The 16,139-nt window shown below is 37.5% G+C and overlaps 1 protein-coding gene across 1 annotated transcript in view; it reads left to right on the forward strand.

Annotated features, from left to right (window-relative positions):
- ZNF511 (zinc finger protein 511) overlaps positions 1-16,139 on the forward strand; it is a 374,315-nt gene that overhangs the window by 106,532 nt on the left and 251,644 nt on the right. The window contains exon 2 of the mRNA XM_044056782.1: positions 10,267-10,337. Within this exon, the coding sequence (XP_043912717.1) occupies positions 10,267-10,337 (71 nt within the window). The remainder of the gene's footprint in view (positions 1-10,266; positions 10,338-16,139) is intronic.

A 16,139-nucleotide genomic window follows, 5' to 3' on the forward strand; every position in this document is an offset into this window, starting at 1 on the left:
TTTTCTTATTTTACTTCCCTCTGGACCATCATTGTTCTATTAATTTTGTCAAAAAAACATACATTGATCCATATTTATGAATTTTGGAAACACCTTTGCCATTATTTTAGCTATTGTAGACATAAGTACTTTATAATCATGGTGTAAAATGGCTTAAAATTGAAATGGGCCTATATGAAGATGGATCTGATGGGTCTTTGTCTTCTTTATGTAATAGAGCCACCGCAGCATTCTTCCAGGATGTTGATGCTTCCCCCTTTTTAAAATACTATTAAAGAAAAACTTTCAGTTCTTTATCACCTTCTTCCCTCCTAGCTTCTAAACTTCCATAGGAGTACTATCTATTCTTGAAGACTTTCCTGCAAATTGATTATACGTCACCTTTTGTATTTCGTCTCCTCCTGTATTAACTGTTAATTGCTAAGCCTTATCCCCCTCTAACCTTGGCATACTTAAGTCTTGCAGAAATATTTCCATTTGTGATCTTTCTTGATTTGTACCTTCCTTTGCTTTCTAGAAATGTTCATAAAATTTCCAAAGTTTCTCTTATACTTCTAATGGATCTATGGTTATTTTTATTGTTATAAGCTCCCTGAGTTTGGCAAGAACTCTTTCTAATTTCTGTTGTTTAAGTTATTGTTCCTGGAGTTATTATCAAAAAATAGTTGCTTAACAGCTGTAAACTCATGCATATTATCCATATACTCCCTTATTTTCTCTTTAGAACTCTGCATTTGCACCTCTTTTTCTGTAAGATTCCTGATGTTCTGCAATACTGTAACCTCTGTCAGCCCCTCTGTGTATTGCCTGCTTATTCTTAACCATATTTCTTTTTCCTTTATACCTACCCTGTTTTTAAACTCTACTTTCATTTTATCCCAATCATTAGCTATAACTTCTGAAGAAATTCCTATCTTCTGTAATAACTCTTGAATGCTTTTCACTACTCATTCCTTAAATTCCTCTCATTTTAACTGGTAGGTGGTGAAGCACTGTTGTCTTTTTTTATTTCATTACCTTGCATTTTTATCTTACTTTTTTGGCTCATGGTCTGAAATAGTTATTGGATATATGTCAAAGCTTTCTATTAAATGTACATGTTCCTGTGAAATATAATTTCTGTTTGGTCTAGCCCAGTAATTCTACCTTGGGAAATAATATGCAAGTTCTCTCAAAAGTTCCTGCTATTGAATTCACACATCCATTTTTTTTTTAAAGAAATCTTCATAGATTTCTTCAAAAAACGACCCTCTTTTGTTATATTTTCCTTTCTAGGTCCCTCAAGTACTGCTCACTTTTGCAAATCAAGTTCCAGTCCCCACCTATAAGTAATATTCCCTGTTGAAAGCTAATTACTTCTCCCAAAATTTTCTTAAGCTCCATAATAGCAGTTTAGGTAAAATACAAATTCATGCCAGTGTAATCCTCCTCCTTCTTTGCCAGTAGCCTCTTACTTCCACAAATCTACCTGTGTTATCTTTTTTCCCCTCTTCTGTCATTGTTGGAACTCCCCTAGCAATTAATATAAGTACTCCCCATTTCCTGTGTTCGTAATATTCTGCTGAATATTCATCCTCAAATCCTTTATCAAATTCACATACTCATTTCTTTCCAAGTGTGTCTCCTGTATCATTGCTGTCTGCCCTTTTAATATAATTAAATATTTTTATCTTTTTGTCTACAACTGTGAGCCATTCATGTTCCAAAATAATATGGATAATGTAGTCATTATGATAAGAAGTTGTTATTCAAACCTTTTGCATATGACAGCTTTTTTGAATGTCTGTTTTCAGCTTTTGTGTTACATATACCCATTCATTTTTGGCAGATTGAGCTTTTATACTACATTTTTTTCAGTCGCTGTGAATATAATATGTATTGCCTTTGTACTCTCAGGACAACTGTGATGTTCACTTTTTTATATACTATATTTATGTATTGTATTTTGTCATTCTCTTTGTATATAATTTCATGTATCTGTTGTGTTTTTCCCAGGCTGAAATGGGTCCAGTGGGATCACTGTTCTACCCTGGTTAAAAAATTCAAAATAAAATAAATAAAAATAAAGAAATAGAGTTGTTTATTGTCATCTTCATTTGAACCTGTGTCACATTTTGAAAGACTTTTTGTATTACTGAAAATGCTTTAAGTAAAAAACAACCCCCCAAACACCTCTATAACCTCTTAACTTAAAACAAACATGGAAAACTATGTATATCTTCAAATAATGAAGTTTAATCCTCGTGATAGGAACAGTTGTCTTAAATCGACAGCTGTGTCTCAAACATTACCTAACTTAAAATTAAGGTTATCCATGCTAAGATGCATATTACAGCCTGTGCTCCTACTAAAACTAATTGCTTTATGTTCTTGTTTTATCTTTATTCCTCTCCCAGATGTGAATAAAATGCCTTGTATGCTTTCAGAAAACAGTAACTTTTAGTCTTAAGAAAAATTGCAGTGTCTGTCTTTAAATAAAACTAAATTATACAGGCTGGCCACCTGGTGGTGTAAACCTTGGCTCTAGACGATTGTCACTGACCCCATGTGCAAAAACAGGAAAAATGGGGTTGTCGATAGATTGATGGATGCACTGTTCTAGTAAATGTGTTGACATATTTTAGGTATCAGGAAAGCTGCTCTCTTTATTCACTTGCAATATTTTCAAACTTTAATTTTTGCTAAGCTGCTTGCCCTTGTATCCTCAACAATTAATGGGCATAACTCTTGAAATTTATTGCCTGCACCTGTAGTCATTTTATCTCCATGGAGACATATGAACAGAATGTACAGCTGCTGTCAGCTGCAGAATTTTTAACTCAAACTGAACAATTATTTGCTGAAGGAAAACATCCCATTACTTGGACAGTGTTGTCTTATTTTTCAAGCCCACATGCTTGCATATTTTTTTTGTTATAAGATTAAGCCTAGGGCATTAATCCTGACATTTGCCTATGCAAAGTAGGACAAGACATCTCAACGCTATGTGTGTTGTAATCAGTGCACTTTTACACCCCATCTCCCACACCAACAACCCAGAATTGTAACATATTAACTTAAATGTGTTTTTCTCCAGCATTTTTTTTCTTTTTGCATTGTAAGGGGTATATCATGAATTTGTTTTATACAAATGTTATTACAAACAAAAATTATTTTACTTGGTTAATTCTTTAATTTTTTTTCTTTTAATGTCCTTCCAAACATTATTGTATGAACTTGGGTATATGCCTTTCAGTCCCCCCACAAGTTTAACAACATCAGCAGAAGTCTCAGTCTTTTTCAGCCTCTTTTTCTTGTAAAGCCATACTTCACCAGTGTGATGCTTTATAGTCTGACATTTATTCACTAATTTCAGTGTTGCTGATCTTCTTCTTTTTCATCTGCGTCTTCCAGCCACTGAGTCTGTCCAAGTCCAAGGTGCTTCCGATTCTTTTTTTCTGCTCCTGTGCCTTTTGTCTGTCTCTCAAGCATTTTCCTTTAGAACATTGGAAAAGGTTTCATTGGTAAATTCTTTCTATGAGCTTTATTATCAGAAGAATGAGAAACAAGAGTTCCCTGCTGTTTGATGGCTCTCATTTTGGACAAACCTTTGTATTTCCTCCTTAGCCAGTTCTGCATCAGTAAAGGACTTTGATCCTCAAAGAAAAAAATATTCTGTAGACAGCTGGATACAGCAGCTTTAATCTCACACCTGCCTCTCGGCATTCTTTGATTGCTGAGATAAATTTGCTTCTCTTCTGCCTGGTGTACAGTGAATTATCTTTTTCCACAAACACTTTACTGTCTCCAATTTTTAATATTTTGCCCTTCTGCCACAGTTTTGTCAGTATCAGCTCTTTCTGCTTGTATGATTGCATCTTTAGTAATACAGGTGTTGTCTGCTTTCTCATGGCCATGTTTGGAGCATATACATTGTGTGACCTTTCATTTAACAAATTCTGCTTCATTATACCAGTCCAGCTACTTATTTGTGCCAGTTTCTTTGGAACAGCAGAAAATCTCAGGTTTTCTCTGCATGCTGTCTCCACTAGTGCCACCATTTTTTGAAACAGCTCTTCTTGAGCATTCTCATACTCAGCCAACCTTTTCTTCTTTTGAACTTTGTTTTTTGCAGTTTTATCAGTTCATCCGAATAGCTGTTTAAAACTTCTTCCATTTTTACCCAGCCTTTTGTTGTTTGAGTTGATATACTCCTTTAGTTTTTCATATTTATTTTAATCAGCTGTCAGCACATTTGATTTATTTTTTCCTCTGAATTACTGGACACCATCTCTTGTACCATAGCTAGACCTTGAACTGTTTCTTGCTGAACAGCTACATGATTCTTCTGTTTAGTATTTTCTCTTCATCTTTTCTAGTCGATTTTCTTTTGAGCTCTCTAAATTTCTTGCTTGCTAGCATCCAGGCACTGCACTTACTAGCTGGTAACTGAATTTTACTAAAACTGGCAAAATTTCTATCCCTTAGCTCTCATTTTCTGTTTTCACACTGGGAGAGCTGAAATTAAACCGTTGATCATTGTGCAGCCATCTTGGAAGTCCATTCATAATGAGCCTGGAGTTATGTATGACTTGTTGCCATAGTGAAATTTGCTTTTTGTAATGAAAACATGTCTTAATGATATCTTAGTCCTCACCTTAGTAGCAAGTGTCTATGTTCTCTTGTACCATGGTGGGATAAGACTGATGGAGGCATTGATGTCTGTTGTAACTCCGAGCATCAGGTGGCCCATATTTCTCTATGGGTATTAACACATTTGGAATATATCCTACCTGTAGATATGAACTTTACTTTTCACCTCATCTACCATCAACCTTGTGTTAGTGCATTTCTGCAGGAGTTAAGTTGATTTCCTTGTTGACCCTTTTTGTGTCAGAAAAAAATGATGGCTCTTGGTGAAATTGGCACATGGTTTGACAATGATTCAGTGGATCTTAGAAAGGAATCCTTCTGCATTACAAAGGGATTCAGATTATTATCTTTGCGATGCATAGAAAGGGATGTACTTTCTTCTCTTTCTTTTTGGATGTGAAAACCAGTATGCTGATGTTGGAACCACTCTCATAATTTGACCTGTTCTTAGTCCAGTTTGCTCCTTAGGTGCCCTGTTTTACTCACCTTGATCTAAAGCTGATCAAGTTCTGCATCATTTCTAAACTTAATTGTCACTTGCTTTGTTTTGCACTCATTCAATTTCTTTTGGAGAGCAGTGCAACCATTCCTGATGTTTTTATGTCTGATTATAGCAAGTCACAATCCACTGTAGTCAACTGTCTTGACCCAAGTCTTGTATATTTTGTCTTGCTTAAGGCACGTGAGCTGTAATTTGACTTTTAGCTGTAACTATAACAAATATAAAGATGACATTTTGAATGGCTTTGGAGTCCAGAGATATTTGGCATGACAGACTTGATCTGAACTTGCAGTATATTCACTACTAGACTTGAGAATTCTTGTAAAAAGGCTTCTTACAAGTTCAGAGAGAATCTCGTCAGTAGTTAAACAAAAAGCTGTGCTATTTTAGGTGGTGTATATTCTCTGCAGCCCAGCATGTCTGTCCGTCACCAACCATAATGCCTTTTCATTGCATCATTAAGAGATAACTGCTTATTTTTTGTTTGATATGGTTGCCACTTTAAGATCAGCACTCTCTACTCTACTATTAAATCTGGGACTCTGGTCCCAGATGAGATTTGTTCTATTTGTTGTTGGTTGGAGTCTGTTATTCCCACATATGGAGAGTTCACAAGGGTGGTCTCAAGTTTGCTCCTTGCAGTTTGTGGGCTGGACTTTAATCTGTCCAGACTGGCCATGGCTTGTCTGACATGTTGCAACTCATTATTTATCAGATATTGATAGCCTGCTTTTAAGGATTGTGTGGGTTTCCAACTTTACTGGAAGGGTCTTTGTTATTCTGACCCTTAGGAAGCCACCTTTTGGCCTCATTATTTTGATAGTTTCTGCACAGTCTAAAACCTTCCATTTCTTACATACTTGCAGCTTGAGTTGCATTTTACAGTCATTGGACTCCACAGCCGTTACCACTTCAGTTGCTGCTCTCACCATAGTACACAGACTGCCCTTAGTAGGATTGCAAGTGCCACATTTGCTTGATCTGTTCTGCAGTATTTGTTGTAGTTGATAATGGTATGTCCTTTAATGTCCTTGATTAGTTTACCCTCCTACCTGGCAGTCTGTACTCAGAAGGTGGTCTTGTATTTGAATTTCTCTGACTCCCACTCCCTGGACAGTAGAGTGCCATAGGATTCAGTCTTCAGTCCATTGCTTTTTACAGCATTTATGCTGCCGTTAGGGAATCTCATCAGATAGCTTGTCACTGATATGCTAATAACACGAAAGTTTGCTTTACTTCTCTGTCCCTTAGTAACATATGACATATGTATAACCTTGTGCATGATTTGGAGATTGTTCATCTGTGGGTGTCTAATAATAGTTTGAAATTTAACATAGCTAGCACCAGTACCATGGGCTGTGTAGGAGTCTCTGAGAGAGTCATCAGCTTTGCTGTTTCTGGCTTTTACTTTTAACGGAGTCAGTAAAGTTACATTTGTGTCAGAAGTTTGGGAACTTGAATTATCCTTGGTCAACAGTTGCAATTTATTGCCAGATGCTATCTGTGGTTAAGTAATCTTGCTGTTATCTGAGGAGTATTTCTTGGATCAAGTACTTGTTACTTCACGGGGATCTCCTTACCACAATTCATGTTCTACTCTTTTCTGGATTACTATGATGGCATTTACCTCAGGTTTCCTGACATTGTGCTAGGTGAACTACAACTACTGCAAAACTAGGCAGCATGGTTATTTATTGATACATTACATTAAGAACATATTACATACATGCTACAGAGAGTGAACTGGCTTCTTGTTTGATCCTGTATAATCTTTAAAATCCTACTGCTAGTTTATTTGTCCCAGCATGACTTTGGTCCTTATCTGCAGGAGCATCTTGTACTTTCATCTCTGTCTTAGATGTTGTACTACTATGCTACCCAGGGGCTGATGATCGTTTCTTACACTTGGTCAAGATTGTCTCATTTTCATTCTTTTGTTGCTAAAGGTCCATGATTTTGTGATCGACTGCCTTGTTGATATCAGGAGTGGTTAATCTAGCATGAATCAAGAGCTCAGTGAAGAACTATTTTTTGACCTTGCTTTTGTTGTGTATTCCATTGATTGACCACAAGTTTTAGTGAAGTTACATTTTATTGACTGAAGTGTCTGTTACTATTGTCTTATGTATTTCAGTGTTTAAGTGCTTTGTATGTTAAGCATTTTGATTATCATAGATTGTTTCTTGTTCAAGTGCTTAGGCCAATAAGCATTTAAATTGAGGTTGAAGTTCTTAACCCTGTGTAGAATTGCTTGTTGATCACTTCCTGGGCACAAAAAGAGGAAGGAAGGGCAACAGAGTATCTCTTTTAACTAGTTGTGGCGGATTGTAGGGATAAAGCCCCATGACCAAGGAATCATAGGTCAGCTAGTGGTTCAGATACCTGCTGGAGATGGCATGGGAACAGAGTAATAATGCTTAATCCTGCCCACATCCATCCTGTGGGAGACAGGACATGTGCTCATGAGCACACACTTTGTGACTGAATCTCCAGTGAAGACCAGAGATCACACGGAGATGTTTGTCTACAAGAAGGGGATAGAGACAATTGATCATGCCCATGCAAAAGATTGTCATGAACTTCAAACATCCAATGCATGACAACACCTTGGGTGCATGCAAGCTTGCACAAGAGAATTGGGCTTAAAGGAGGGAAAAAAAGTCTTCCTTGCCATTGACTGCATCACTTCATGTATACTCACCCACAGAGAATGAATGAGCTGAAGGAATCCTGCCCAGGCAGAACAAATGAGTCTGTGGAGTGGTCAGGACAGGTGTACCCGAGGAGAAATGGAGAAAAAAAAAAAAGCACAAGCTTTTATAAGCAAGCTTCATCTCAATGGCTACCGCATGACACTTCAGCCATGCACTGCCCCCCCATGTACAACTGACTGTTGAAAAAACTTGGGCAAAAGACTGATATCTGTCTTTGACTGTTCCCATCATATACAAGTTATGCTACTATTCAGACATCTGTACTGTTATTGTGAATGTACCCACCGAGCTCTACTCTTAACATAGTTCATATGATGGAAATGTGAGAAATTTCAAATTGCAGTTAATTAGCTGTAGAATTTTAGCAGACTTTAGTGCATTTGAAAAACTAAGAGGGGTTAGCTTTTTAGAGCATGCTTGGGAGTTTTCACTGTTGTGTAACTATTAGGGGCTAAGATTTAAATATGGAGTCAGTTTAGTAAAAGAAGGGGAACAAATAGCATTAGAGTAGCCTCTCAGTGAAGCTGCTCACTATCCAAATTTAGAAATAAGTAATTTGAGTGTATTAAATTAATCTATGTGTGTGGGCGTTTTTATATATACACGTATGTATGGGTCTACTTCTCATTACCGAAAGTCCATAACGCTGAAGATGAATTGGCCGAGACGTGAATAGCGAAATTTAAAATGACGGACCACATTGTTTTTCCCAGGGCAAGTAAACACTTGTCCAACGTGGGGAATAATGCCCTTTTTCCCACTGTAGTGTGATCCCAAAGTTGGTATATATAGTTAGTGGATGTGTGGGAAATGCAACCCCACACATCGGGGGGGGGTGTTGGGGTGTAACTCCCCCACCTAGGTGAGTTTCAGATAGTACGGTGTGTTGTAGTGTAGTTTTGGGCAAGTGTTTACCTGCCCTAGGAAAAACAACGTGTCTTGGCATTTTAAGTTTTATTATTCTCTTCTCGGCCAGTTCATCTTCGGTGTTATGGACTTTCAGTAATGTAAAGTAGATATATATTGTGTGCATGTGTGTAGGTGGAATGATGGATATGAGATTTGTAATAATTCTTCTAGCTGCAAGTTCATCAGCCAACAGTTTATCAAATAAATGCAATTGAAATGAACTTACACCAACCTAGGAAACAAAATGCGACCTCTACCTTGCATGTGGTCCCTCAACAGACCCTGTGCTGTTAGATCTTTACATTGGCAAGTCCAGTGGTAACATGAACACATACTTAAGGGATCTCGGTCTCTTTTGCAATGTAAGTAGGACATGTTGAAAAGAGAAATATGTATTGCAAAGAATACTGCTTCTGTGGAACTGCCTTCCTCTCCATATAAAGCAAAGTACTTCTTGTACCTTATTCAAAAGTAATTTGAAGAAATAGATGGGAAGCCATAAATTCACCTGGTTTAGCACCCTTTTCCATCACCAGTAGGGGCAGCCAGTAAGTGTTCCCACAATATCCCCTGTTTTGCCCACCTCTGGGTTATTCATATACAAAATAAAGCTAAAAAAGCTACCATGGGAATGTAGTGCTAAACTTCTTAAGATCTTTCCATAGTAAGTACCTTTGAACAGCTAGCATGGGTTCCGCAGCAATGCAGGTCTGTTAGTGCTTGTTTTGTAGGTTGATGAGCTCTGATCTAAAGTATGCTGTTATACTGGGCAGTGTTGCCTCAGACTGAAAACTTATTTTCTTTGCCTTTTTTTGCAGTGTATGTGTACAGATTAATTCAGTTTAGATGTGTGTTGTTAAATGTAATACCATTTTGTCTTTTCCCTTTTCAGTGAGTAAGTGCACTTAGCGTAGGAAGATTGAAGGATTGCCTCTGTAGATGGTGGCTGTACTTTGCTATTTGGGGGTACTATATCTTGCATGTGGTAGTGACTTTGAATGCCTCATCTACAGTACTCGGCCATGCTTGCAATATTTAAATCACATCACTTTCTTAAGTGACTCTTCACATGCCTGTCAACCTCTTAGAACAGTAAATCTCGAGAAAGCCATAGATATGGGGGGACAAAGGCCCCAAAATAGGAACATTTATTAAATATTGCTCTTACAAACTTAGTTGATAGATTAACAGGTTTTGCATTAGCATGAATTTTCTGAAGGGTATGAAGTCTGAAATTCAAATGTCATTCATTATTTTCTGACTTTAGTCTTTAATTTGCCAGAAAATCACAAATATTTAAAAAATGGACTAAAAATATGAGGCATAAATCTGAACATTCTGTGTAAATTTGTACAGTTTAGAGGTATGACTGTTTGTTGTATTTCATGACACTTAGCTTGTCTATGTCTTCCTAGTCTCTGTTGCATTTGAATAATAGTCCCATTTGAACACTTTTATGTGCTCCTTTATATCATTTATTAGACTAATTTTTTTTCTTTTTATTGTTAGGATGGTGATATTCACAGACATTTCTACTTGCAGGATTCCGTAAGTGTGGCTCCCGAGGTGGAGATACCAAAGTAAGTACTAAGTGTTTACTTGAACAGTTACAACTTGAATCATCTGTCTCAGAAATTCCATTACAACAACATTATTGGTTTGGAAGGAGTACTTTGTTGCAATGCTTTTATGGGATCCTATATTATGTAATCCATTTTAAACGTATTACTAAGCACAGACTTTTTTCAGTAGAATTTTATACAGTGTTTTGTATGATTTTAGATGTATCTGTGCTTTTGACTGCACATTCTAGCAAATATACCATTATTGTAATTCAACAGTGTAGTATTCCTTGTATTGAAAGATTTGCAGTTAACAGAAGTTATGTTGTCAAAATTTCCAGTATGAATCAAAATCTCACTTCCTTTTTTTATGCATTTTTTGTCAATTATCGGATTATATCCAGGATGCTTCTGTTGTTCCCAGTGGCTGTTAGCCGTAAGGGTGTGCAAAATATGCTCTGGCCAGATAATTTTTGTTTCTACAAACAGTGCAAACCTCTACGTTTATGCTGTTTTCATAGCCATTTGCTGTTCTAATTTAAATGTTGTCATTCACATATCAACACACGTTTACTTGTAATGTGCCAAGTGTTGCCTACTAGCTAGTACTAGTTTCACTCCCTTTCAAATGCTTTGGGCAGTAAAAAGAGCATTTATCCAGGTGCTAACATCTGGAAGACAGCTGTGGAACAAAGAACTATAAGATTTAATGGTATACAAATTTCTCTTGATTAACTGGTTTTGCTATTTGCCCTATTAGTGACAGCAATGTAAACAGCTCCACTGTCAATATGTGAATGAGGTATTCAGCCTTAAGAGTTTTTGTTAGATGAACAGTGTTGCCTTAATCTAGGAATAGCAAAGGACACACAAATAAGCTTCCCAATGAACAGTTGAAGAGTGTCAATATGAACACTGGCTTCCCAGAAATCCACAAAAATCACATTCAGACCAGTGCCATTGATTGATATCCTAACAAAAGTAACTGTATCATAACCAAACCTACTTTGCATTTAGTAGATACAGTGTTTCCTGTGAAGGCCAAAAATTATATTTTTGTGCTATTGCCTCTTCCTACTTTTACAGCAACACCGTACCATCAGCTAGGTCAATCTAGCACACCAGAGTCACATTTACTGTACATACGCAAAATGAGCCAGATATAACAATGTTACTATGAAGGCTCCCTCTTCAAATGTGAGGTGGATATCAACAGTTAAAATTCACCAGTTTTGTGCAAAATATCTTTAAATAAATGTACGCATGTATGTACATGTGTGTGGCCATGTTTCAGCAGTTAGGTACAAGCTGTTGGGACAGAATAAGTTAACTCTTTAATAAATTAGGCAGTACACTTTGAAAATTAAATATGCAAGCAAATATATTGTTGCAAAGGTAATATAAAAAAAATGAGCAGAGAAAGGTCAGTGAAAAACACTGTCATCTAGCTCGAACTACTACTACTACCACCGTTATTATATGAAGATCACTATAATGTAAGTACTCCTGACTTTTAAGAGAATTTAAAAATTGCACAAAGCACATAGAAAAAGTTATAGACATGCACTCAGTGACTCTGGGCAGCAGGCTACCTCTCTGAGTGTCTCTCTGTCCTCATCTGCAGCACTTGTAAATATTTTCTTTACTTTTTCCAGGCTCTTCAAAAGTACACCAAACACTCCATTTGGAATGTACATATTAACTGGATCAATTGCTGAACTCATTTTCAAAGAATGAGTAACTTTAGTTGAAGACAAGGTGTCCTAGAATGAGTCACTAGTGGGAAATTTAACTTCCCCCAAAGCTAAGCTGCTTAACTAGTTCAAATATTTTAATCCCTATTACTGTTTTCAAATAAAATGACATAGGTTTTGACAGGAATGAGACCAAAGCGTGTGTGTGTGTGTGTGTGAGTGTGAGTGTGTGTGTGTGTGTGTGTGTGTGTGTGAGTGTGAGTGTGTGTGTTTTCCCACTAAAAGGGGAAAAAGTAACTGTAAGTAAAGCATTTTGCATTCTTGCGGTGGTGGTGCTGTGGTAGCGTTGTCGCCTCATAGCAAGACGTTGTCCCGTTCGATTCTCAGCTAGAGCGTCTTCTGTGTGGAGGCATACGTGAATGGGGCATGCCTTCGTTGAAGGTTGTGCGTCACGGCTGGTAACCCGGTACGTAAAAATCCACTACCAATCATTAGCGGACTGGAGTTCCGCTGTGGTGACCCCTAACCGGGAAAAGCCAAAAGACACAAATTGGCATTTGTGTAAAATATTTCATAAAGTAAACTGCATGCTGTAAGTAATAAAGCAGTTTTGTGTAGTTTTGTAGTTGGGGATATTTTATATACGGTGGGGGGGATCTTTCCAGTGACTGTTGTATGTGTTAAAAATATTAAAGTAAACAAGTACTTTTTTAGTTGTAAGAAATATATGCTTTACAGTATAACAAAACAAGAAAGGCTGGACAAAAGCAAGTTTAATGTTAATGTACTGCGATCTTGAACAGCTCGGTTGGCGTGGGGTATAAATGTGCAGTGATTATGTTATATATAACATATATATAGTATAAATAAGTGTTTTTGTAAACGCGTAGATTTGGAAAATAAGACAAAATGATGAAAGCCTTGAAAAATGTTAAGTTTTTGCATCTGAAAAGATATTAGTTTATTTTTTTTCCATTAGTACATGATAAGCGGGAGTCAAGAAATCTTCAGCCGAAGGTAGTTGTACATTCTGTTCTGAGTGGAATTTACAAAAATTCATTACTTTCTTCATCTTTGGTAAAAACTCTGTACCCATGAACTACCACATAGGTGGTAATCTACTTAATACCGAAAGTGTGATAAGAGACCTTGGGACACAGGTGGACAGTAGTCTGTCCTTTGATAATCACATCGCCACAGTGGTCAAGAAATCCTTCAATGTGGTGCACCTCATCACAAAAGGTTTCTCATCCAGAAAAAAAGAGGTCATTGTTCCCCTCTACTCATCACTCATTAAGACCCATTATAGAGTACAATGCCCCGTTTGGTATGTACCTCACATGACATTTACAACAACTAGAAAGGCCACAGAACTACCTCACAAAGAGGATTACTGGCCTCAAACAGATGCCCTACACAGACCGTCTCAAAAAACTCCAGCTTTACTCCATCACATATCGCCTACTCCGAGCTGATATCTGCCTAACATACAAAGCTATGTCAAACCCAGAGCTGTTGGGCATGCTCCACTTAAAGAAATCCCAATCCCTCCGAGCTACATGCTGTAGGGACTTAAACCTTGTCACCACAATAAACAGAACATTCTGGAGGGATAGATTCCTGCCCAGAGACTTCCCATACTCTGGAAACAGACTACCTATCTATGTCAAACAGAGCTCTTCATTAGCACTGCTCAAGAAAAATCTTGATAATTGGATGGGAAATAGGAAATTCACCCTGGGGATCACTTCTGTGGCTCTGCTCGACAGGGGCACAGGAAAATAATTTTCTTGGGTGGTGGAAGTCAGGGTACCTTTTTGGCAAGGCTTATGTAGGCCCTAGGGCCAGTAGCCTATTACCTACCTATGAACTACCTTTACATAAGCTGTCTACAGGTGCAAGCAATTAATCTTGAAAGTTATGCGCATTCTTTGTTGAGGGAAATGGAAAATTTAAAGGTATAATGGCAAGCAGATTGGTGAAAAATAAAGTTTGAGTTACGGGAAGTAAAAACAAATAGCAGCTTTAATACTTTAATGTACTGATGATAGCTGCAAAGAAGTATATATATGTGATGTATAATATATGTAAATGGAAAACATATTTTCTCTTCTGTTAGTATATTTATGCCTGTGTCTTAAATAATACTTCCTTTTTTAAACACCTTTATTAAATTAGCATGACAGAGAGAACTGATTCATGGAGTGACTGATTTTTCAACCCTCCTTTTTCAGACCAAATAATAATTTTCCCTTCTTCAGTGCCTCATTTTCCCATAAAATGTTTAAACAGCAAGGAGTCAATAATTCAAGTAAAAAAAAAACAGGGAAAAGGAGGCTAAAGAAAAACGAAGAAGCATCCAAAAATCAGGGGCAGTTTTCCAAGTTAGCATGACTGTCTGTTCATTCCCCTTGCTTCCCACCTTGACAACCTTTCCATGTCCCTGAGACTTCATCTTCCTATATGGCATCAGATAATTTCAATCAGTTGGGTTCTGAACATAATCACTTGGGGGTGCTCTTGTTAATGAAAACCCTTTCATCCTTTTCAGGGGATTCCCTCTTAACCAGGGATCCTTATTTCTCATTTTCCTCCCATTCTGCAAAACATGCTGTGCCCAGGAGTCATATAACCAGTACCTGTCAGTCTCCAAGGCAAGGATATTTCTAGTTCCCAAACCAGAAGGATCATGGAGGGCGGTGCTGAATCTTTTTTTCTGAATTTCATGATGTTATCACTTCAGTATCTTGCTCCTGTGATTTCTCATCTAGTTTTCATGGTAAAGTTTGATCTAAAGGATGCCTATCATCACATTTCTATTGTCATGCCTTTCAAGTGCTTCTTAAGATTTGCTGTGTCTGGCTTAAATTATCAGATATTCATCGTATTGATCACTGCTGCAGTAGCCCTAGCTGTATGGGTTATGCCCTACTAAGGATATAACATCCGGACAGCTTCCAAAGCTTCAGGGCACCTTTTGTGCTTCCAAACTGTCAAGCATCTTGAACTGAGCTGATTATAATACATATCTGAGTGCAAATCCCCTTAGAATTTTACTGTTGCCGAAGACTACACTGCTCTGAGACTTTTGAAGATCAACAGTTGGCTTGTGCTTTCCTTTGCTGGGCAGATAAGTTCCCTTTGGGGAAAAATACTTCAATTTTCTTAATTGTTTTGGTGTTTTATTAATTTCCACTTCAGGAATGTTATTTTAAAGCTAGGAGTGTTATGTGTTAATGGACTGTCTTGAGACTGTAATGCACTTTTAAAGGAGCACTTTTTTGTTAGTTTAAAAGTAGTGCTCAGTAACTGAAAGCATTTTTTCTGTAGAGAATTTGTATTTATTTTTCTATTGTTGGACTGGCATGGTGTTTTAAAGTGCTTATTGCTGTATTTTTTCAGTGAAAAATGTAACTTTTGTTGACTGGTAGTGTTTACCGTCAATTGCAGCTTGTCTTCCCCAGGAAAGAGGCACCATTTTTTCCTTGACCATGGTACAGACTTCAGATCCCACAGTAGGTTCTTCTTCCAGCCATAAAAATAAAAAGTTAAGCAAACTGCCTTTGCTGCCACAACAGGCTAGCAGTTTGCCTCATCCACAAGTGGGTGACTCTGCTGTAGCCATTTGTTGTACCTCAGACCACTCATCTTTTATCCAGGATTATTCTGGTGTAGTACCTACAGCAATATGGACCAGGAGTTAGCCATGTCCTCTGAGGCTGTTGGGGTCCCCTTAGTGGGCAAGGTGGAGCCACTTTGCTAGTCCTGACAGAGGGAACAGGAAAGCTTTCTCTGATGTGTCAGAATACTATGCCCATTATTGGGGAAGTAGCTGCTGCCATTAGTAACATGGTTGGCCCCATTTTCCTGTCAAAAAGAAACAGAAAAGCAAACATTTATCTACATCTCTTCAAATGTCTTTGGATAGGAGTAGTTTACTGGATTTTGAAAAATATTCATCAAGGTTACAGATGGCTGTGGGAGGTAATTCTTCTTTTCCAGGTGGGCCATTTCTCATCCTCCATATCAGACACTTTTTTTCCCACCTGTTCTTCATCACATGGTGTCGCAAAGAGTGATAGAACCAGTTCTTCCTTCCCAGGTGGGGAAGGATTTTTATTCAGGG

The sequence above is a fragment of the Protopterus annectens genome, chromosome 14.part0 (assembly GCF_019279795.1).
Source record: "Protopterus annectens isolate FY-2018-M chromosome 14.part0, PAN1.0, whole genome shotgun sequence".
NCBI classification, from domain to species: Eukaryota; Metazoa; Chordata; order Ceratodontiformes; family Protopteridae; genus Protopterus; species Protopterus annectens.